The sequence below is a fragment of the Barbus barbus genome (genome assembly GCF_936440315.1).
Source record: "Barbus barbus genome assembly, chromosome: 39".
In the NCBI taxonomy this organism is placed as follows: Eukaryota; Metazoa; Chordata; class Actinopteri; order Cypriniformes; family Cyprinidae; genus Barbus; species Barbus barbus.
Genome location: NC_136717.1, coordinates 10,872,001 through 10,894,057, shown reverse-complemented (window position 1 = coordinate 10,894,057; position 22,057 = coordinate 10,872,001). Strand labels below are relative to the sequence as shown.

General features: G+C 38.5%; 2 protein-coding genes across 2 annotated transcripts in view; both read right to left on the bottom strand.

The window, feature by feature from the left end:
• Nucleotides 1–13,501, bottom strand: part of LOC306858401 (carboxypeptidase M-like) — a 40,323-nt gene extending 26,822 nt beyond the window's left edge. The window contains exons 1-3 of the mRNA XM_079398930.1: nt 13,298–13,501; nt 12,231–12,430; nt 3,402–3,499 (exon numbers count right to left, since the gene is read on the bottom strand). Coding sequence (XP_079255056.1) covers nt 3,402–3,499; nt 12,231–12,396 — 264 coding nt within the window. The 5' untranslated portion in view covers nt 12,397–12,430; nt 13,298–13,501. The remainder of the gene's footprint in view (nt 1–3,401; nt 3,500–12,230; nt 12,431–13,297) is intronic.
• A 4,336-nt stretch (nt 13,502–17,837) lies between these two features.
• Nucleotides 17,838–22,057, bottom strand: part of LOC306858574 (USP6 N-terminal-like protein) — a 63,520-nt gene continuing 59,300 nt past the window's right edge. Inside the window, exon 15 of the mRNA XM_079399161.1 lies at nt 17,838–20,876. Within this exon, the coding sequence (XP_079255287.1) occupies nt 19,507–20,876 (1,370 nt within the window). The 3' untranslated portion in view covers nt 17,838–19,506. The remainder of the gene's footprint in view (nt 20,877–22,057) is intronic.

Here is a 22,057-nt window from a genome sequence, read left to right as displayed (position 1 = left end):
CTACTAACATGGTGTGCAGGACTGAATTAAATCCAGTGAATAAATCTTGACACTAGGCACATTTAAAAGCACACATCATGCTAATAACTACAAAAAGTTGATTTAGTTTAAATAACCTGTTTTATTGGTTTACATGCAGCCAATTACCCAACAATACAAGAAAAGCAGATAAAAAAAATAAAAAAAACAAGTCTTGTAAAGATGGTTATTTCCCAAAGATGATTATATAATCAAGAGTATTCTATTTATTACGCAAGTTGTGATGTTAAAGCATGAAACCCTAGAGTATTCCAAAATGTTAGCAGGAAACTTGTACGGACTCATTTTACTCATTTTTTTCCACTCTCTCCAACTCTACCACTGTGCTTAGAATATCTGGTAAGCTACAATAATAACAAAATTATCTTGAAATCCATTATAAACCATGATTAAGTAAACCGATTTAAAATAAACAACTGATTCTGCTCTGGAAAGCATCTTCTGGCAAAACACAGTAATTAATCTGCCTTAATCCTCACAAAGCATAATGGAGCTGTTGAATGTTCATAGTTTGTACGCTCAGAAATGCAGTACATTACGTTGGATGGGTTAAATGCAGAGCACGAATTCCGAGTATGGGTCACCATACTTGGCCATATGTCACTTCACTCACTTCACTACATTATGGGATTGAACAAGTGCACTCAATGCCCACTATTTTTTTCGTACAGAACTAAAAAAAAAAAAAAAAAAAAAAAAAAAAAAAAAAGGACTTTCCCTTCAAATAGTGCACTACATTAGGGAGATTTCGGACACAGCCTTAAGGCTCTTTTGCCTAGCGTCAGTTAGAGATCAACCAGCACACACTAGAAATGGCAGAACAATGCCCTAGTGACCACCTAGGACAATTTAGCAACACATCAAACATTTCTAATGTGCAACAATCCAGTAGCCAATCGTGAAACACTAGCAGAACAAATTGTCCAAATCGTTCATAAAACCATTTGCCTATCCAAAGTGTCTTAAAGTGCATTAAAGGAACACTCCTCGATAAAATCCAACTGATAATCAAACACAACCGTGGTGTTGCTAATGCTTGAGCTACAGGACTACAAAGAAGCTATTGTTACAATACATTAAAGACGCAAAAATGTTTCCGACATATTTGTTTGTTCTGTTTGCGTTTCATAAATAAGGGCCAAAAATAATGTAATTATTTACTTTTATTCTCAGTACTGCATTGATGCAATGCATAATTCCCATCTCTTCTCCCCTTTCATCCCTCAGTAATCCATACTAGCCCTGTCTGTGTTTATCGTCTGCATGCTCGCTTAATAAATGTTTAAAGAGACTTTTTGCCATTCAGGTTTACACAAAAGGATCACGTTCTGTCTTATGGGGTCATTAAGAGACTCGGACCATCTTAGGAGCACTTTAGTGGTGTATCAAAGGTCTGGCACATCTCACCGTGAGATGACCCGTGGATGCTGATGGTCAGTGTTTATGTGGCTAATTTGAGTAATGTTTACATGTTTATTTGAAATGCACGCCCCATCCTGGATGTTTATATGGCTTCCTTGCAATTTGCGTGATTTGAACAGTGGTCCTCTTTAAACGTCCAGACAGGATGTTGTCTAATTAGATGACACCATGGAGCCGCAGCTGCCGTCAGACAAGTGATGCTTTGACTGACCAAATTTAAAAGGCCATTAAAGAAATGTACAGTAGCTACGGGTGGGTACACATGAAAGCATCTGAAGGTGAAGCGTTTTTTATCGGAACTACTAAAATGACTTTAAAAGAAAGCACAATGACTGTGACATTTCAAATACTGCAGAAATATGCAAAATGACCACCAAGTTTTTAGGATGTTGTGAGTGGTTGCCAGGGTGCTGTTATGTGGTTTCTAAGATGTTCTTTTAGCATGTAAGCGGCCTTCAGCATGTTCTTAAAGCATTCTGACTGGTTGCTCAATGGCCAAACAGCCCGTACTTGCCTTAGAAAACCACACCAATGATTCATTCCCAAACATTTATTTCAGCCGATTAGTGCCACCTTTAGTCAGCTAATCAGGGTGTTTTGCACCAAAATTACACCATTGGTTGAGCTCAAATATAAAGTTTAATGGGGTCATGAACTGCCACTTATAAGGGGTCCACTTATAATGTTATCAAGATTTATACATCAAAATGTTAATTTAGAAGTAATAGGCTATTTTCGGTCCTGTTTTGACCCCCTTCATCGGAACAGTGTTTGAATAGGCGTGGCGGATTATAAACTCGGAAGTAAACGCTCACTGCTGATTGGTTAACAGTTGTGCATGTTTGACAGCCTACATCCTTCAGATGGACACTGCTGTGATTTAGATTTAAAAAAAAGGATAAATTCAAAAAAACAAACAGGAAAGAGACTGAATGAGGATTTGGGAAAATGACAGAATTATCACATTCCAGTAAATTATGGAATATGTCCATTAAACTAGGAGAGTTGATGACAAGGGTACAGTATTTGTTGTCTTTTCCATATTGTTGCTGTGGAAAAGAAAAATAAACTAATTCAAAGGAACAGAACACAGCAGACTAAAATGTTCCATTAAATCCTTCCGTTCTATTGCGTTTGTAATATCAATGTCACATTAAAATTCCAAGCATTACATTATTTTCCCTGATGGATAAAAACGCAGCATGATGGAAAATTCATATGTTATTCAGTTAAACAAACAGATAAGAAACTTATCTGAAATAATTTTTCAGTCCTTTTGAGTTGTAGTTCCCCAAAGGAGATGGTGCCACTAATGATATAAAACCTGTTCATAAAAGGAGGATGGTCATCACTGCAAATTTATCTGTCATATAATTAAGTACTTTTTTTTTTAAATAAAGTAAATCAAGTATTTTTACATTTTAGCCAATAATTTCTCTTCATTAATCCAATAGCAATTCAAACCACAGTTTCTCCTCAGCAAATTTACTTTAGCCCCCCTCACAAAGACAGGAAGTACTGAATTCACAATGGGCATGGGGGCGGAGCACATTGGTGAAAAGATCCCCCTATACACCCCACCTTGGAATTTTTTATCTGGGGAAGGTCACAGTCCACTGCTCTTCATTGGCGTGCCGGCCGGTTCCTCGGACTGTAATGCTTTTGTGTACAGACCCTTTTTCCCACACACCCCTTACCAAATACACCCCTTCAGAACAGCACTGGCCCCCTCTCGTCCAAACAAGAAACAAAACTAAACAAACGCAGAGCTGGATCTATTTAAAGAAGCCTCCAATTCCAAATTTAGCCCCATCTAAAGAAAACAGAAATGCACGACTGATTTCTTTGGAAGCGGTTCAGTGATATGAAGCCTTTTCACACAAAATATGAAAGCATAAATGTATTTTGCAATAAGTAACCAAATGAAACGGCCGCATTACCTCGTTTCCGTGCATGTTGCCCACGTATTTGAATTCCGGAATGCCCGTTCTGTGTTCTCTGGGATGTTGACCCAGTATTAAGACCCAGAGTTCTCTTCCTAGAAAGACAAAATGTAAATGTTAATCGACTGCAAACAAATGTTTCAATAAGCGAATCAGTGCATTTGCAACTGAATTAAGTGCTGTGGATCTTGTGCCGGTCACATGATTAATGTCTCTGTTTTCTCAGTTAACCATATACTCAAATAATGTTTTTGCACAGTTTGGGCAGGAACCTGGCAACCCAATCCCATGCAATCTCACGTCTAGCTCTCATTCACTCTGTCTGCTTTTGTCTCTGCCTCTGAGGACTACAGAATATGGAGATCTCATATTCATTGTGCAAGCTGAAGCATGCTTGCTTCAGAACAACTAAAAAAGGAGAGAAATCATCAAGATGGGCTTAAAAAGGGTAATTAAGTCTTCCAAACCATGACAGAAAACTGTTTGTCTTTTATTTAGAATTTAATTCCATGGGTAAATTTGATCAACAATTCGAATATTATTACAATTTAATGTAGCTTTTCAATTTTAATCTTAAAATATAAATATAAAATTAAATGGTCTGATAAGCACCCACTATACTTTAGCACTTTTCTATGGAACTTGCCGTTGATCTACCTAGAAGAATGCTTTCCATAGTGTACCTTTACAAAGATCATCGTGGGCCATCCTGAACATCCCCAGGCGCCAAAGGTAGGGGTACTATTGTGCCTCCCTAAGTAAGCTGTGGTGTGTGTGGTCCATGTAAAGTTCTCTAAGGTGTGGACCTTGAGATACTTGAAGCCTTTCAGTCTCACTACAGGGGCCTCTCTCCAAGTACACAATAGTTTCTTTAGTCTCATTGACACTGTTAGAAAAAGTGTCAGGTTCTCTGTCTCCAACAGATTAGCTACTTATATATACACATTAAATTCCTGTAAATTACTGGATTAACTTTTCTGTTAAAACATACCTATTATTTGACACCAGAAAGTCATTAAAACATAATGGAAATATAGTAAGATACTAAGAATTTAGGAAGAATTTGGTGCTGAACGCACAATTCATGCAGTTGTTCTGTATGTCTCAGATTTTGTCAAATTCTGTGAATGGGTAAAATTATTAGAAAGCAGACTTCTAACAGTACCTCAGAGCATCCTTTACGTGCTCAAACGTGCATGACAGTGTTTCTGTGTTCACACATACCATCTATATAGGACTTTAACAGCTTATTTTGGCATTGTCTGCACTGATTTGACAAGTCCTATCCATACACAACCAGAAAAATGCAGATTTACAGCCAAGTATCTGTGTCATCAAAAAAGTCTATGGTCTTCTGGTCGAATACGCTGGAATATTCAGACCTGCTATTAGTTTTCTAAATGCATGTTATATATCTTATTGTGAGCAATTCATTCATGTCGGCCTGTGTTTCTTTTTTTAATTTTTTGACCTCGTTGTTTAATTCAAGTTATAACTGAACTAGGGGTGTCCCCAACTAAGGATTTTCATAGTCGAATCGGAATTTTCGAATCTTGCCGATATTCGACTGATAGTCGAATCATATGTTTGGGGACGGGGCAAAATACATTACTAAGAGACAGTCATAATGACGTTAACACACAGGGAAAATGTGTAATGGACACCTTGCAGATACTGCAAGGTATACTGCATAATGTTTTATGTTTTGATTAAAAGATAGTTAACATTAAACGCCAGCGAAACCCTAATAATTCAAAGCATTTTTACAACAGTGCTCTCATTATAACGTTATGTAGGCTATATAACAGTTATTAATGTTCAACATTTCTGTTTTGAGCTGCGATGACCAGTAGAATGAAGCATTGATAGCAGTTTTTTTAATCAGTGGGATTTAACTCATTTATCTAATATAGAATAAAACTTAACCTTAATATTACTCTGAATGAACTCCTTTTGTGGACACGTTCTTCATGCAACAACAAGTAGAAACACGGCAACCAAACTCTAAAAATTCACAGCGTTTTATTATAATAGTTCTCTCATTATAATGTTATGTATATGACAGTCCAAGTTATAGTTAGGACTATTAATATTATGCATTGTTGTTTGTACTGCTCGCGCTGCGCGTTGATAATCAATGTACAATGAAGCGCTTTACTTCAGCGCGATGCATCTTATGCGAGATAAATAATACAAAATATATAATCCGGCTGCCATGTTTTGAAATCACTTATACCCCACCTGATCGAAAATATCCAGTCTTTAACTCTGCCTGTGTCAGTTTGAGTCTTGTTAAAGTTTTAAATCCCTGCCTCCAAAATGCTTCTCTGTCGGTCACGGATTATGGAAAGTGAAACTTAAAGGCGTCATATGACTTTGCTAAAAAGATCAATATTTTGTGTATTTGGTGTAAAGCATTTGTTGCATCCGGTGGGGACATAATTACTGATTAATGCCTTAGACTGTCTTTTCATGTGTCGTGTTGCATCACACCTCGTAAACATTACCATGTCTGCATTTGTGATCAGAGAAACAATAAACAACAAGAGCTACTCTACACTGCTGACTAAAACTCGCGTTTGAATAGTCAGTAGCAGAAACATACTTACAGGCTGTCCTTGCAAAGTTGGAATTGCCCCACTTTATAGAAACAGCCTTTGTGCAAGTCAGCATTGTAGGCTACTCTTCCAGGTTCAGGAAATAGTCCTCCGTAAAATCTGCTGCACACACTCTAATATTTGGGTTGAACTGTTCTGGAACAGTGTTGTAAATACAACTTAACCACTGATTTCTAGTTGTGTCCTCTTCTGGAAGCTCAAACAAAGTAGTTTTCACGACATGGCTCCGGCAGCAGCAACAATACTACAGGCAAATTTTAAATCTATAGGGGTGGCTGGATTTATTCACGTATGTTAAAATATTTATTTAAAGCTTCTTTTCAGATTCTTATTTACAGCATTATCATAATAGGTTGTATATTAACTTATTGGGAGAAAACGAGTAGTTCTATGTGAAATCAGACATTTGAGCACCCCCATATAACCAAAATGGTATGATCCTAACACCCTGCGAATATTTGACTGTGAGATTTGGAGTCAAATCAGGCTCCTCATATCGAAGCATCGAATCGTCGACTATTCGGGGTCACCCCTAAACTGAACCAAAATGGTCATAACCGACCTCCCCACATCTTAGTACATAGCCCACATTTTTTTCAATAATCCATTACACTTCGATGCGTCACAATACTGAAGAAAAGATCTGACGCTACTTCTGTTACATCGTGACTTTAACAGCAGCTGGAAAACCGCTCCATTCCATTTCCTTCATTATCAAAGTTTGTTTTTGCATTTCCGTACAGATCTGAAATCCAATTACTGCTGTTTATCAAACAAGACAAATGTGGTGCAGAATTATGAATGATTAAAGGATTTCTGTAGTGTAATCTTGATTAAGACGACACTGTTGCCAAATGACAACTGGCATTTGTCTGGGTTGATAATCACCACAGAAGAGCTTTAGTTAATTAGGCCTAACTAATCAAGCATATGAAACATAATATTACATCAGAGATAATCATAGCCCACCCCACCTCCCTTTCTTGCCCCGGTGGGCAACTGTAACACTGATTAGGCAGAGACGGGGCGGTCAACAAACAAGGACAGCCTTCCAGGCTAAGCAGCTGGTGTCCTAGATTACCTCTAGTCAGCTCGGGTCTCTTATTTCCTGGCCTTAAATAGACAACACAGTAGGATTAGGACAAGGGGTTAGCCTGACGGGGCAAGAGCGTACAATGGCTACACAATCTCCTTGGGGTCTGAAGTGATTGGAGAAATGGGCTTTACAATCAGCCAGTAACAAAGGCTCCCAAGAGATGAAGGAGATGTGTACAACTTCATTAAGGGTTGCTTTCTTTAAGTGTGACTCCATCAGCTAAATGAAAAGATATGATACCACATTGTCCTTTGATTAGCTACATGCACTACTTGCATTAGTATAATTTGATCTTTAACTGAGGAAGCAGAGGTTTACTTGAGATTTTAATCATCTAAAGTGGGCCCAAGGGTCAGCCTTGGGGCACACCGCTTGTCTAGAGATGAAGAAAATTCGATTTTGTCAGAAGCATATGGAGGACCACCCTTATGGAAACAGAGGTTGAGAGAATGTGTACAGCGTTATATAAGCATCTAAATCAGATGAAGAAAAAGAGAGAGAGAAGAGAGGGAGAGACACTTGGCAGCAGATGTGTTCTACTCGATGGTTTTGTGCTGAGCCAAAAGAGCAACCTGATCCACAGACCGAATTAAGTTAAAATGTCACGGACTAGCAGCACCTTCAAAGATAAGCCAACGTCTCCATCACTCTGTAATCTTAAACACCATAGCTGTGAGCTAGGTCGCCAGAGTAACTCAACAAAATTACTTTATTAAGAGCAAAAAAAACAGGATATGAACTGCAGGGTTTGGCAGATTTTAATGGAATGATGATATGAAAGACTATCATAGATGTGTCATTTAGTTTTCTTTAAACATTAAAAAATATTGAACAAATTACAGTTGTGTATACAAACACTACCATTCAGTTAGATTATTTTCTTCTGCAAACAATCAACAATTCTATAATAAGTATTTCTTAATATTACTGTTTTTACTGTATTTTTGACCAAATAAACACAGACTTGGTCGAACATAAGGAAAAACTTACAACACTTTTGAATAGTTTTGTGTATTCATTCTGGCCTGAAATTTTAAATTGAAAAGTGGTAAAGTTTTATGCTTCAAAAAGGCAAAATCAAACATGACGATGAACTACATTAAATCAGAAAAAGTATTAACCTTTAATGTCAAAGGATGCCTGAGAATCACTTTCTTTAACTGTTTAAGTACTGTCTTGTCTGCTTACCACATGCAACTCAAAAGGTCAGCTTTATTTGTTATACTAATCTCTAAATACAGGAGCTGCATTGTGCTCCTGTGCGGGCAGAATTTACCGGCTCTAAGTCTGTCAGATTGACCGACTGTGGAAAACAGCAAATCTTTAGCTGCACTGATTTCCCTTTCAAATAACAAATGGGATGAGCAAACTATCCTTTCAAACATCCCCAGACAATACAGACCGTTTCAAAACACTCTTTCAATATGACCGTATAGGCGTAGAGTAAGACCTTTGAAGCAAAGCATTGCAGCTACCCTGGATCCTTTTGTTGGGGTAATAGAGTAAAACTGGCTGGTCTTTCCAAGCACCTGAGTAGAACCATGGGAAACTAGTGTGAGGTCTATTCAAGCGAGTTGTGTTATCTCACTGGATTTTGCCGCTGATATGAACCGCTTTGCTACAATTCAAGTGGTTTGGTATTTGGCGCTCTGAAACTACAAAATGAGAAGTTCAGTCAGAGGGCAAGATCCTAATCAAATATTGTCTAAATCATTAAATTAACAAAATACAATTTTCTCAGATGTGAACAACAGATTTTAAAGGTGCCACAGAATGGAAAACTGTATTTACCTTGGCATAGTTGAATAATAACAGTTCTGTACATGGAAATGACAAACCGTGAGCCTCAAACACCATTGTTTCCTCTTCCTTATGTGAATGTATTGGGACAGTTGAACATAAGACAGATATAAAAGATTAAAAGCTATTATTTAGTTGTGTGCAGATCCCTTGCACACAATCACAGCATTGAGTCTGTGACCCATAGACATCACCATACTCTTGGTCTCATCCTTTGAATTGCTTTTCCCAGACTTTAATGCAGCCATTTGATCCAATTGTTGCTTGTTTTGGGGAGTTTCTGCCTTTACTCTCCTCGTCAGCCGGTGAAATTCATGTTCAATCGGATTTAAATCTGGAGATTGACTTGGGCAATCTTAGACTTTCCATTTCTTTGCCCTTATAAATTCCTTGACTGAACTGGCAGGGTGTTTTGGGTCATTGTCCTGATGCAATATGAAGCACTTCCCAATGAATCTGTGGCACTTTCTTGAATACTGGTAGGCAAGATGGTTTTATACCCTTCCAAATTAATTCTGCTACTATCATCATACATCAAGTCATCAGTAAAGTTGAGAGGGCCTGTTCCAGAGGCAGCCATGCATGCCCATGCCATGACACCACCTCCACCATGCTTTACAGATGAGGCTGTATGCTTGGGATCATTCGCAGTTCCCTTTTTTCTCCACATTTTTGCCTTCCCATCACTTAGATAAAGGTTCATCTTTGTCTCATCGGTCCATAAACACAGTTCCAAAACTCTTCTGGCTCACCTTTGTGCTTTTTTGCAAACTCTAATCTTGCCTTTCTATTGTTGGTGCTGGTCAGAGGTTTGCATCTTGCTATGTAGCATCTGTAATTCTGTGTCAAAGTCTCCTGAGGACAGTAGATTGTCAGAGCATCACCCCAGCTTTCTGGAAGTTGTTGGTGATTTTACAGACATGTCTTTTAAGGTTCATTTTCACAGCTTTTATGATTTGTCTGTCATCAACTACTGTTGTTTTCTCAGCCGATCAGGTCTTTGTTGGTTGCTGGTGTCGCTGGTGGTTTCCAAACTCTTGATTTCTCCATGCCCTTTGTTTTTGTTATAGCTCTAATTGACTTGTTTTCTTTTAGCATCCAAATTGCTTGCTTTTCTCTCAAAGTCAGCTCCCTCATCTTCATCCTAGTTTGTGTGTATCATCATTGATTGCAGGATTCAGAATACAGAAGTAATGGATATAACTGATACGACACATTCCCTGCTTTTAATATCTGAAGAATTAATACAACAGGACACAGCTGATCACTTAGAAAGACCTGTGAGGCAACTGCTCCAATACTTATGCTCACATCAGATAGAGGGATGAAACTCTAAAAGTGCTGAACTTCTTAGCTGGTAAAACATCTATGTGTTGAATCACCTAATAAAATGTGACATTCTGTAGTTTTGTCTCATATTCATCTTTTAATCATATTTGTAAATGTCTTGACTCCACAGCCAACAGGGCAATTTTGTCTTTACTGTTCCAATACTTTTGGAGGGCACTGTATATACATATAACACAACCAGAAAGGATAATTGTTGACCTAATCTTGAACAGTATCTGTTGATTTTGTTATCTAATGCAATGATGTTTAGACATCACACAAGGGACCAAATATTTTTGAGGCCAATGTTCAAGTAAACAAATGTCAGTTTACAACAACCCACAAAATCTGCCTACGAATCTATCAATACAAAATTAAAACTAAATCCAAATCTGTTTAACGAAAACACAAGCAAGAGTGCTGTTGATTTGGCTGTAGATGCACAGCCTTATTCAGGGTATTTAACCATTTAACTTTTGATAGGAATGAAAACAAGGCTGTGAGGTGTAGAAGTACAGTGCGTTCAATGGATTGTAATGTTGTTTAACAACATACCGATGTTTCAGCTAACAAAAAAAAAATCATTCTGAAAACAACAAAACTCACTTTGAGTAGACAAATTCAAAACAGTTTTGAAATGAAAGGACCTCACAGCTGTGTTTTCTTCAATATGGCATCTGACTAACCTGATTAAGGTCTAATCAGACCACAATAGCAAATGATACTGCTTTTCCACAATCCTTACCAAAAAAGTTAATATTGAGCAACATTGATGACACACTATTTCCAGCCCATTGTTGTTCTATCAACTAGAATGGTTCCATAAAAAGCCAGAGTGCAACGAAACGCACATATCCATGCAACATGCTGTAGCAGTGCTCCTGAATGAATTAGCGTGCGTGCAAACAAATCAGCTCAACAAATTCAACAATTTACCTAAAAACTGTATGGGTCAAAATTATAGATTTTTCTTTTATGCCAAAATTCATTAGGACATTAAGTAAAGATCACGTTCCATGAAGAAATTTTGTAAATTTCCTACTGTAAATATCAAAACTTAATTTTTGATTAGCAATATTCATTGCTAAGAATTTCATTTAGACAAATTTAAAGGCGATTTTCTCAATATTTAGATTTTTTTTTTGCACCCTCAGTTTCCAGATTTTCAAATAGTTGTCTCGGCCAAATATTGTCCGATCTTAACAAACCATACATCAATGGAAAGCTTATTTATTCAGCTTTCAGATGATGTATACATCTCAATTTTGAAAAATTGACCCTTATGACTGGTTTTGTGGTTGAGGGTCACATATATTAAATTTGTTATTTATTAAAAAGGCAACACAGAGCAGGAAGTCATAACTCATTTTGTGTCATTTTAATGCTTTGCTTCAACTTTATCGCTACCTTTTTTTTTTTGTCTTATCCTAATGTACCCCGGCTGTCTTTGTAAACCAATAAACCAATAAATAAAACACCAAAAAAATAAAAATCACATGCTCACAAGTCTAGTGTGACCATGTCTTAATACAAAGCCTCACATTCTCGGTCTATGTTTGCGGGTTCAAGACAATGTAAACATTGAGAAGGCCCAGTGCTGAGAGACTGTACATCAGGCCAATCCAATTATATAACTAGAACTAACCGTTTTATGCGTGTATAAATAAATACACATATTAACTCTCCTAGTTCAGTTTTTCCCCTACAGGAGCACTCTCTCCACTTGCTGCTGTATTTGGCTCACTGTACTGCTGCTTCTGTTTGTAGACTCATAAAAAATATTTGTTGCACAATAAGCTCTCTGATGGACAGCCAAGCAATAAGTTTGAACCCGTTGTATGCATCTGCCACCATATGCCTGCCCTCAAACAATATAACACTGTGTGCTCTTCAGCAGGAACACATACGGACAGAGAAGAGTTCAACTCAAGGATAAATATAGGAAAATATTGTCAGGGTAATGCTGCACAACAGCTGGTTTACCTTCAACGGATTGGCCGATACTGTGTAGATGTGTAATATCAGGAAACGTCCTGTTGATGTCTTTCAAGTACTGCTCCATTTCCACGCTGTTATGATAGCGAAACTCCAGACCGTGAATGGATGACAGCCAGGACCATAAGAACAGGCAGAACGTGAAAGCGAACATTCTTTGAGCCAACACAATTGAAGAGTGTGGAAACCTTTTCCAGAAACACAAACAGAGAAGACAATGACGTGGTGTGCCCTTATCTTGAGTCATTTCATTTTTATTGTCTGTCAATATGGATACATATTTTTAAAGCCTTGAGGTTTGGAAAAACATTCAATAAACATGTTTCTTTATATGACAGGTGTGTACTATGTCCAAAAATGCTATCTAGATAAGCAGCTCACTAGGAAATTATTTGAAATATAGTTTGGAGAGAAGAGCCCAAGGCTGTCTTTGTAACATAATTAAATCATTTTCCAAATCGCCCTTCATAAAGTAATTCTGAGCATCATATCTGCCTAATTTGCCCTATCTATCTATCTATCTATCTATCTATCTATCTATCTATCTATCAACCAGATGCACTTAATAAATGTCCATACAAAAGGTACTGTGCTGGCACCATGGCACAAGTATGATATTAATATCGCAATTGCATTTACATGGTATTTCAAGGTACTTAAACAGCAGTAATGCAATATGCTTTCAAGTCAAGGTTAATGTTTGTTTGCTTTTAGATATTAATGTTTGAATAAAAGTTAAAAAATAAAATGGTATTTGCTGAGGACAAAGTCCGTAAATGCACATTTATGGATAAGGTTATCAGGTCATTATTCTTTACATATTTGTGGTTGGACCCATGATACAGTGATGGAGTAGATGTACACACAAACTCATAACAGTGTGTGTACAAACAGTAAACCACAGTATCAACAAGTAATTAAAACCACAATTGTAAATTATAAATAAAACATGACATGATTCATACCGCATTACTTCATAAGGTAGACTACTAATTAACCAAACAACTTTATAGACGTTGTACTTAGTAATAATGAGAGTAAACGAGTAGCTTTACCTCTCTCGTGCGTTTTCCGAAACTGTTTAAGTCCTTCTCCTGTTTGTTCAGTTACTCTCTTATCATAATATCATACAATATGATGTTAATAAAGTTCATACGTTGTCGTCCTGCTCGTGTCATTGAGAAAATGAAGGTGTCTTGCTCCATACCGCAGTGAGTTGAACCGACTGCAGCCTCGAGGGTGTTTGGTGCAGCTGTAGTGACTAGTGAGGAGGCGGAGCGCTCACACGCGCGCTCTCACACACACACACACACACACACACACACACACACACACACACACACACACACAGAGACAGCGAGAGACAGACAGACACAGACAGACAGAATCAATGCCACTTTAACATTTTGTGTTCGGTGAACTACTGTTTATTCATCTGCTACATTCAATTTAAATGTACAGCGACAGGTATTACCTGGAAATGATTTGCATATTATTTTCAGTGCAAAGCTTAGCTTCAAAAGAGTGCAGATATATATATATATATATATAGAGAGAGAGAGAGAGAGAGATGACAGTCATACAATATGGGAAAGGGTCAAAGGTAATCATCCATTATGGCTTGGATGTCACATCACATCCTGCATGGTTAAAAAGGAACATCTTACATCAAAAAGTATAAAAAAAAAAACTACATTCATAATTTGAACAATTGCTACATGTTTACATATTCTGTAAATTGTTTCATTTTAGACTAATAAGAAGATCTGAATTTTGCTGTCAAATTGTAGGTGTAACTGCAACTTCCCGCAGAGTCCCTCTGGGCGACAGTACAACCAGATAAATGACATACCTGTTACTTCAAGCTCATTCCTGCTGAGTTTACACTCACATACTGTAGAATTACACATTAGTGAGATTATTAGAAATAGATGTGTATATTGTCCAAAAGATCACATAAACACATCCCAGTCTAGTTACAAATAAACTTGACATTTGCATTGCCTCATTATACTGATCTAAAAGAGTGCTCCAGTTTGCATTTCCAGGATAACAAACTTGAAATGTCTACAGAGCGCTCTAGATGGAAAAGGTCATTTATCAACAAACTTAAACTAGACCTATGCGTTTTAAGAAAACTAGTGAAACAAGTATTTACTTTTTTTTTCCAATAGTGGAAGGTGCCCTGAATTCCAGCCACTATTTTTGTCGTAAAACATAAACACAATTAACAAACATGATATGTCATCATACATGAGTCAAGTCAGAGGAAGGATTCCACTTTACCTGACCTATAATCTCCTCAAACACTCCAAAAATGTTTAACAGTAGCCTACCATTAAGGTACAGTCACGGTTGAAATCTAGACATTTGACAAAAGGAATCCACACAACTGGGAATTTTATGTGAGGGTGAAAGATTTCCACACAGATTTCGCAAAGGGCTCCAGTTAGTCATACCAATTTGGCGAACTGACTAACAGAAAGCTGCTTGGTTTGAAAGTGACTTCTGCGTGAACTGTGCTTCATACATTGGTACGCTATTGACAATGGACCCTTTTTTTGCCAGTAAAATATCACTGAAATTTCATCAATGTGACTGAAACTTTCGGTCACTTTTACCCTTGTTCTCAATTTTTATGGGCAAAATCCAGTCATTTCAATTGGAGTGAAATATTTTGCAACAGGTTTAAGTTGGTGATACAAATTGGGCATCTTGACCAAAAAAGCTGATTGGTTTGAAAATGCTTTCTTTGTGAAGTGCGTTTCATTCATTGCTAAATTATTGACAATAGACAATGGGACCCATCTTTGTTCACAAAATTTCACCAAACTTTTTCAAACGTACCCAAACCTTTATTTTTAAAATGTGGTCGCAAACGTGACCAGACCTTTACTCTTAAAGTGCAGTCAAATTCACCCTTGTTTGGCTTATTTTCATGGGCAAAATCCAGTCATTTCAATAGGATTCCACATGACTGGAATTTTTGCGTGAAGTTGAAATTTTTTTCAACAGGTTCAAGTTAGTCTCACAAATTTGGTGCATTGACCAACAGAAAGCTGCTTGATTTCAAAGTGACTTCTTTGTGAAATGCACTTCATTCGTTTGTACACTTTTGACAAAAGGCAATGGACCCATTTTAGGCTGTGAAATTTCGTCTTGTTCGGCAAATTTTCATGGGCAAAATCCAGTCAGAATTTTTGCATTAAGACGACAGATTTTGGCCAAAAGAAAGCTGCTTGGTTTGAAAAGTAATTTGTACATCGCTACACACCTGGGAGACAGGCCCACAAAATCTCACTATTGTGACTGCACATTTAATCTTACTATCTAACTTGTACATCTTCTGAAATGTCCATGTGGAAAGTTTCTGTATTGATGCCAGGATGATTGCTAAGGTGTTCTGGGTAGTTATTAGGACACTGCTAAACTGTTGCATGGAAGTTAAGTGGTTAAAAACAAAACTGTTGGCTTCCAGATATGGTTTGCACCCCTCCTTGAAGGTAAGTCTATGAGATTTAACTCACACGAGTTTAAATGTAGGTTAAGTAACTTGTTTGCTTGCACCATCTTAAAATCTGTATCTATTCAAGCCTATAATTCCAGTCTCAATGTAAAAACCTACATAATAGCTCTTGCACATCATTAGTCCTGACAGCTGCTATCTAGTCCCATATTGTGCTGCATGTGCGAGAGTGTGTTCGTGCATGTGGTTATCTGTGTGTTCAGACGTCTGGAGGTGTTCACTGGTATGTGTCTGTACACATCCACGTTTGACAAGAGGTTTCAAGTTATGTGTTACATAGTGTACAAGTACCTTGCTAATGAAAAAAGCCAAATGAACCAATAAAACTAAATGTCATTTACAGTTGTGATATCTGTCACATTTTGTAAAATACCTTGAAGAAAATTCTTCAAAATTTCACATTTTTGATAAATCAGCAAAATCTAGACCAGCGAATAAACCTGATTTCTGTTTCTTTCAGCTGGTCTTACTCTTTATTTGGCCACTGGTCAACTTATTAGGGCAGTCGTGGCCTAATGGATAGAGAGTTGGACTTGTAAACCTGAAGGTCGTGGGTTCGAGTCTCAGGTCCAGCAGGGATTGTAGGTGGGGGGAGTGAATAACCAACACTCTCTTCATCCTCAATACCACGACTGAGGTGAGACCCTTGAGCAAGGCACCAAACCCCCAACTGCTCCCCGGGTGCCGCAGCATTGGCTGCCCACTGCTCCGGGTGTATGTTCACTACTGTGTGTGTGCACTTGGATGGGTTAAACGCAAGCACAAATTCCGAGTATGGGTCACCATACTTGGCCACACACCACTTCCCTTTCCCCTTTCATTTTTAGGTCAGTCTTCATGAACAATGGCTTGCGTCAACAAATTTTGACAGCATTAATCAACAGATCAGTCCTCTAGTTAAGGCTGATTGGATGGCTATGAATTATGTAATTCGAAACGCTCAACAACAAATAGTTTCCAGTGACCTGAAGGCAAAATTTACTCCTCTAGTGATCTCCTCTTTGTTTGTTCCCGGAAAAGAGGTCGAGACATATACAGTTTCATTTCAACACCTTGTGTCTCGGTTCTTATGCTTTTAGGAGATTCGCTTTTCCTGATGTGGCTCATGGGGCTGTTGACGGTTTTCATACTAAATGAGTGAAACAGTTGGATAAATAACTTAAACCGTTTCCACGTCTTTGTTCGGTAGAGACAAAGAAGTCATAGGGACTGGAAACAATGGCCTAGGCTGACTTTATCATAAGATAATAAACATCAATCACTCTTATCATCATGCATTTTATAGGTGTTGTCTATAGTTGTCAACGCAATGCAGTGTTTTGAAAATAAGTTTCCATATGGCAGGATTATTTATTAGTAAGTTTGTCTGGGAATTGAGACGGTAAAGCTATTGAGTTTTTGGCCTTAAATCTAAAAGGTTTTGACCAAAATGTACAATCAAGTGGGTGGAAAACTCAGGCTTTGCCCTCTGGGTCTGCATTTGTTCAATGGCTTTAACATTAAATCTAGAGTCAATAAAGTCATATATAATGAAGATTAAACTTTTATATCGACCGTCGTTCTGAGTAAAATACTACACCAGCCTTACCTACTTCTTCATGAATTGTTAAGTTTGAAATAGATCTCAGGTATCAAATTGCACAATATGTTTAAGCAGAAGGAGACATCTGGTGGTTGTAAGAAGATTGTGCATCCAAATATTTTCCAGTCTCTAGAATTGAATCTATCGCATATTATTTTCATTAAACAAGACAGAACACAATTATATATTTCATAGTGTCACACACAAAAAAAATGGCAGCCACTTTTTTTTTTAATCACCCCATGTTTTATTAGAGAAGGGGAATTCTCATAATTAAGTTGCATTTAGTAGTTTAACAAAGAAATATTCAATTCAACAATCTGAAATGGAATGCTGTGTCAAAATGAAGTGTGCTAAACCAGTTTATTATACTGCAATGACAAGCCTGGAAGAAGGAAATAATTTGGCGCTAGAGCAGAGAATAAATTAGCGTGCTTGTCCATGAATAAGACATGGGAATATATATATATATATATATTTTTTTTTTGCATTGATATGATTCTGAATAGCAGATGAGATCACAAAGGGATACATAAGGAGTGTGTGTTGTGTTATGAAATAATCCATCTGCTACATATTCAGTAGCAAACATACCGGTGTGTATATAAATGAATGTGTGAAATGAGTTGGTAGTGTTGTATAGTGTTGTTAGTCGACATATAATCAAGTCGAGATGGCCATAAAAAAAAAAAAAAAAAGTATAAGTCAAGGTACATGGCAAGTAATGTTTAGTGAATAATGTTAAGTAAGATGATAAAATGATAAAAACAGGTCTACCCAATGTCCATGTGGTTTGAGGAAACAAAGCTGGTAAAGGCTCCATAAAAAAAAAAAAAAAAAAAAAAATCTTAAACAACCTCACTTAAACCCTCCTGAAATGCATCCATGCAAAACAAGTGTGCACTTAATAAAATAAAATAAAATAAAATGTTAAAAAAGGGTTCACTCATTTGGAATACGGACTGGAAAATTTCAGATCTGTAGAGATTCAATGAGATGTACAGCTTGATTGTGCTATAAGATGTAAAACCTGTGCTTTTTGTGAAACTGAAATTCGATAATCTGTTGTAAAAAAGTTGATTATTTAAATAATTCCACTGAGTAACAGCACAGGTACAACCAACTTTACACAGCAGCTGCATGCTACAAACTACCACCATATTACTGAATTATTGAACAGATTTGCAATTCAGTAACTACTTGCATAACTTGCACTGGGCATCACAGACAGACATTTTTCAGATGAATTTGGGTAAATTAGGCCACTTTAACTGTCCCAATTTACGTAAATTCACCCTTTGTTACAGACTTCTCTGCTAATGACAGTAAAACAGTGTTGTAAAATTCTGCTGGCCACATCCAAGGCAGCTTTCATAATTTTCATCAAGTTCTGGTATCAGTTGGTCTTATCGGTTATTAATCTGTTACCTTGATGAACAGAAAATATGAGATCTATTTGCTGGTCAGTGCAACAGATTTTGAGAACGCACGTACCCCCTAAAATTCCCTTTCAATTGAAGATTAAATATCTGCATTTTATACATAACCTCAAAAAACAAGCCTTACAAACAAGGTTTTTACTTTCACTTGAACACTGTAGTGATGCATTGAAATGTTCTGTCCAACAGTGATTACATTCACTGTTAGTGTTTGTAATATACATATCTAACCTACACAAATCTTTGTTCTTAAAAAATATATTCACAATCAAGGAATAAAGTGTCCTCTAATGTATGCTTGTGTCTGAAACACATTAAAAAAATAGATGATAATTGATCAGTAATTGAGTTTGTCCATATGAAAAAGACTCTCCATTTAAATTCTATTTATTTATTTAAATTTCTATTTAAATATCTCAGTGTGCTAACCAAAGAACCCCCCCAAAAAAATCTCTCCTTGCACATTTAAGCTTTGTTATATTACTCACATCGGCAGTTAATGGTTATTTTACGGACAAAAATGTACAAACAAAAGCAATAGTAAATTCTTCAGTCAGTCTTTGATCGGTACAAATGCCTGAAACTGGCAACTCTTGTGTGGTAAGACTTGCCAGACAAACGAATGAACGAACAAATAAACAAAAAAGAACGCAAAAACATTAAACCAACACAAACCTGCTTGCTAGCCATCACTCATACAGTGTATCTCAGTCCCTCTTAGAGCAGCATGGACTCCTGCAATGCAAAGGCCTCCTGCGCCTGCCTGTAGTGTGTTCCTCCGAACAGCGGGGGAAGCTGTTGTCTGCCGGAGTGCTCTTGGTAAGGTCCTTTGTATTGGAGCATAGCGTCCGAGATATTTGCAGGGGCGAAGTTAAACTCCTGAACGGGGTGAATGGGAGAGAGCTGAGCTTTCTGGAAGCTGGGAGATCGAGGTAGTCCCACAGGAGATCGCGGAGGCCCCGCCTCCATGTCCCCATACCAGCCCTCTCTCCGTCTGTGCGCCTCATAACGCAGTTCTGTGGGCGTGTAAGCTGAAGAGCCCATCAGACGAGTGGGTTGTCGCATGTAATACCCTCCTTCGCCAACACTGTCAATCTGGGACGAAAGCTCGGCAGGTGCAACCCTGAGAGGGGGCATGTTTGGGGGTGGCCGTCGGTAGCTTAAGTAGCTGATGTTCATCAGCGTTTTCTCCGGCGAAGGGTTAGATGAGCTACGTCCCGTAGTTGCGTAAATTTGCTCAGCGTATGGTGGGCCGTATAGTCTGTCCTCGGACTGAGAATCTGAAATGTTGGGAATGTAGACAGGAGTCATGCCAGGTGGGTACTGCAAAGGTGCACGGGGTTCTGGTTTGCTCTGTTTGGGCATTCTAAAGGGAGAGACGCCAGTTCCATCACTAGGGGGACGGGTGGGACTGCCCTGTCTCAAAGAAGGCCCGACGTATGGTCGGGAGGGGGGGCGAGAGGGTGGTTTCTCGAGCTCTATAATCTCCATAACCTCTCCGTCTGGTCCTGGGACATTGTCGTATTGCGAGGCGTTGGAGGCGCGGTTGGAGCCCGGAACAAATGCTCGTGAACGGGGTCGGCGCTGTGTCCCGATGGCCTCCTCTGGAGTTGGGGAGCTGGGTGAGGGTGGAACACCCATACTTAGACTCAACTGGCTTTCCCGAAGTGCTGCAGCCTTGACTGCCTCCAGTTTGACCTCCGAAGGCTTGACCCACCGAGGTCCAATGTCCCTGCGCATGCTGGATCTAGCATTGGAGTTGTGATTCACCTGGTTCTGGGTCAGCACAGTTGGGATGCGATCCTTTTGAGTGTCCACACCTCGTCCATCCCTCTCGCGCTTGTCGGGATGAGGCACCTTGTTCAGGGAGCTGGGTGGCCGACTTTCTTGGTACCTCTCTGGTGTTCCATCAGTGACGGGACCAGACTCTGCTTGTTTACTGACGCTTGCGGCAGGGCTCGAACCACGAGGGGGAAGGCCCTCGACTCTCTTCCCGACCGGCTGCCCGTTAGCCACATGATTCGCCAATCCTGGAGGCTCAGGAGGAAGTTGACCTAATGGTTTCTTAGGAAACTCATCCTCCTTACCTGCACAGGTGATAGAGGAATAGCCAATCAGAGCTAACATTAGTACAGAAATGGCAAGTATTAAAGACCCCATGAAATCGAAACTTTATACGAACATCTGCGTTCAAAATTTGCAATCTCCATTTTCATTTGAAACAGATCAAAACATTGATGACTCGTCTTGCACAAATTTCTGACCAATAAAATGCTCTCTGCTAGAAAACCACATTTCATGGAGTCTTTAAATCAGGGGTCTCCAAACCCTGTCCTGGAGGGCCAGTGTCCTGCAGAGTTTAGCTTCAACCCTAATTAAACACACCTGAACCTGCTAATCAAGGCCTGTATCTGAAATCGCCCCCTACACGCACAAACGGGGCATTATTTAAGGGGACAGCCATTTGTAGTGTTGCCCAAAACCATAGTGGACGTTCTCGAGTGCACTCATTCAATCTCACAATGCACCGCAAAAGTGAGTGTACAACCATTGCACGCTCAACGGCTAGATAATACCCATAATGCAATGTGAGAGTGAGTGCCGAATGAATTACCACATCTCGCCAGAAGATGGCGCCTGCAGCAGAATCATCCAGCCATTAATTTTACATAGGACTCATCCACGGCATAATAAATTAATTGTAAATTGATTTTTAAATTGTTATACATGATTTACATGACAGAGATAAATCCTTTAATCTTACTACTGGAGCTGCTAGTTTTCCAGTTTAAATGATTATTAAACAGCGAGCACAAACTATGCCGAAGTGCACTCAGTGTCCGAATTCACTCACTCAGTTTCATTTACTCCTTCAAGTAAGCTGAATTAGTGACCTATAGGGAATTGTTAACGAGGGTATAGGGGGCGATTTGAGATATAGCCAAGGTCTTACTAGGCATGCTAGAAACTTCTAGGCAGGTGTGTTGAGGGAGGTTGGAGCTAAGCTCTGCAGGACACTGGCCCTTCAGGACCGAGTTTGGACAAACCTGCTTTAAACCATTAGAATATAAACAAACACTGAAGTGCAAAACTCATGCAGCTGAATGTCTTTTAGAAGAACCAAACTGCCAAATAAAACAAATTACAGTTGACACTTCGTTCAAATAAAATCAAACCACAAACATCCACGGCTGGTGTCAAATCAAAGCTCAGATTGGGAACACTGAGGAGTCAAGAAGCTAAAAATATAAATGAAAATATTAATCAC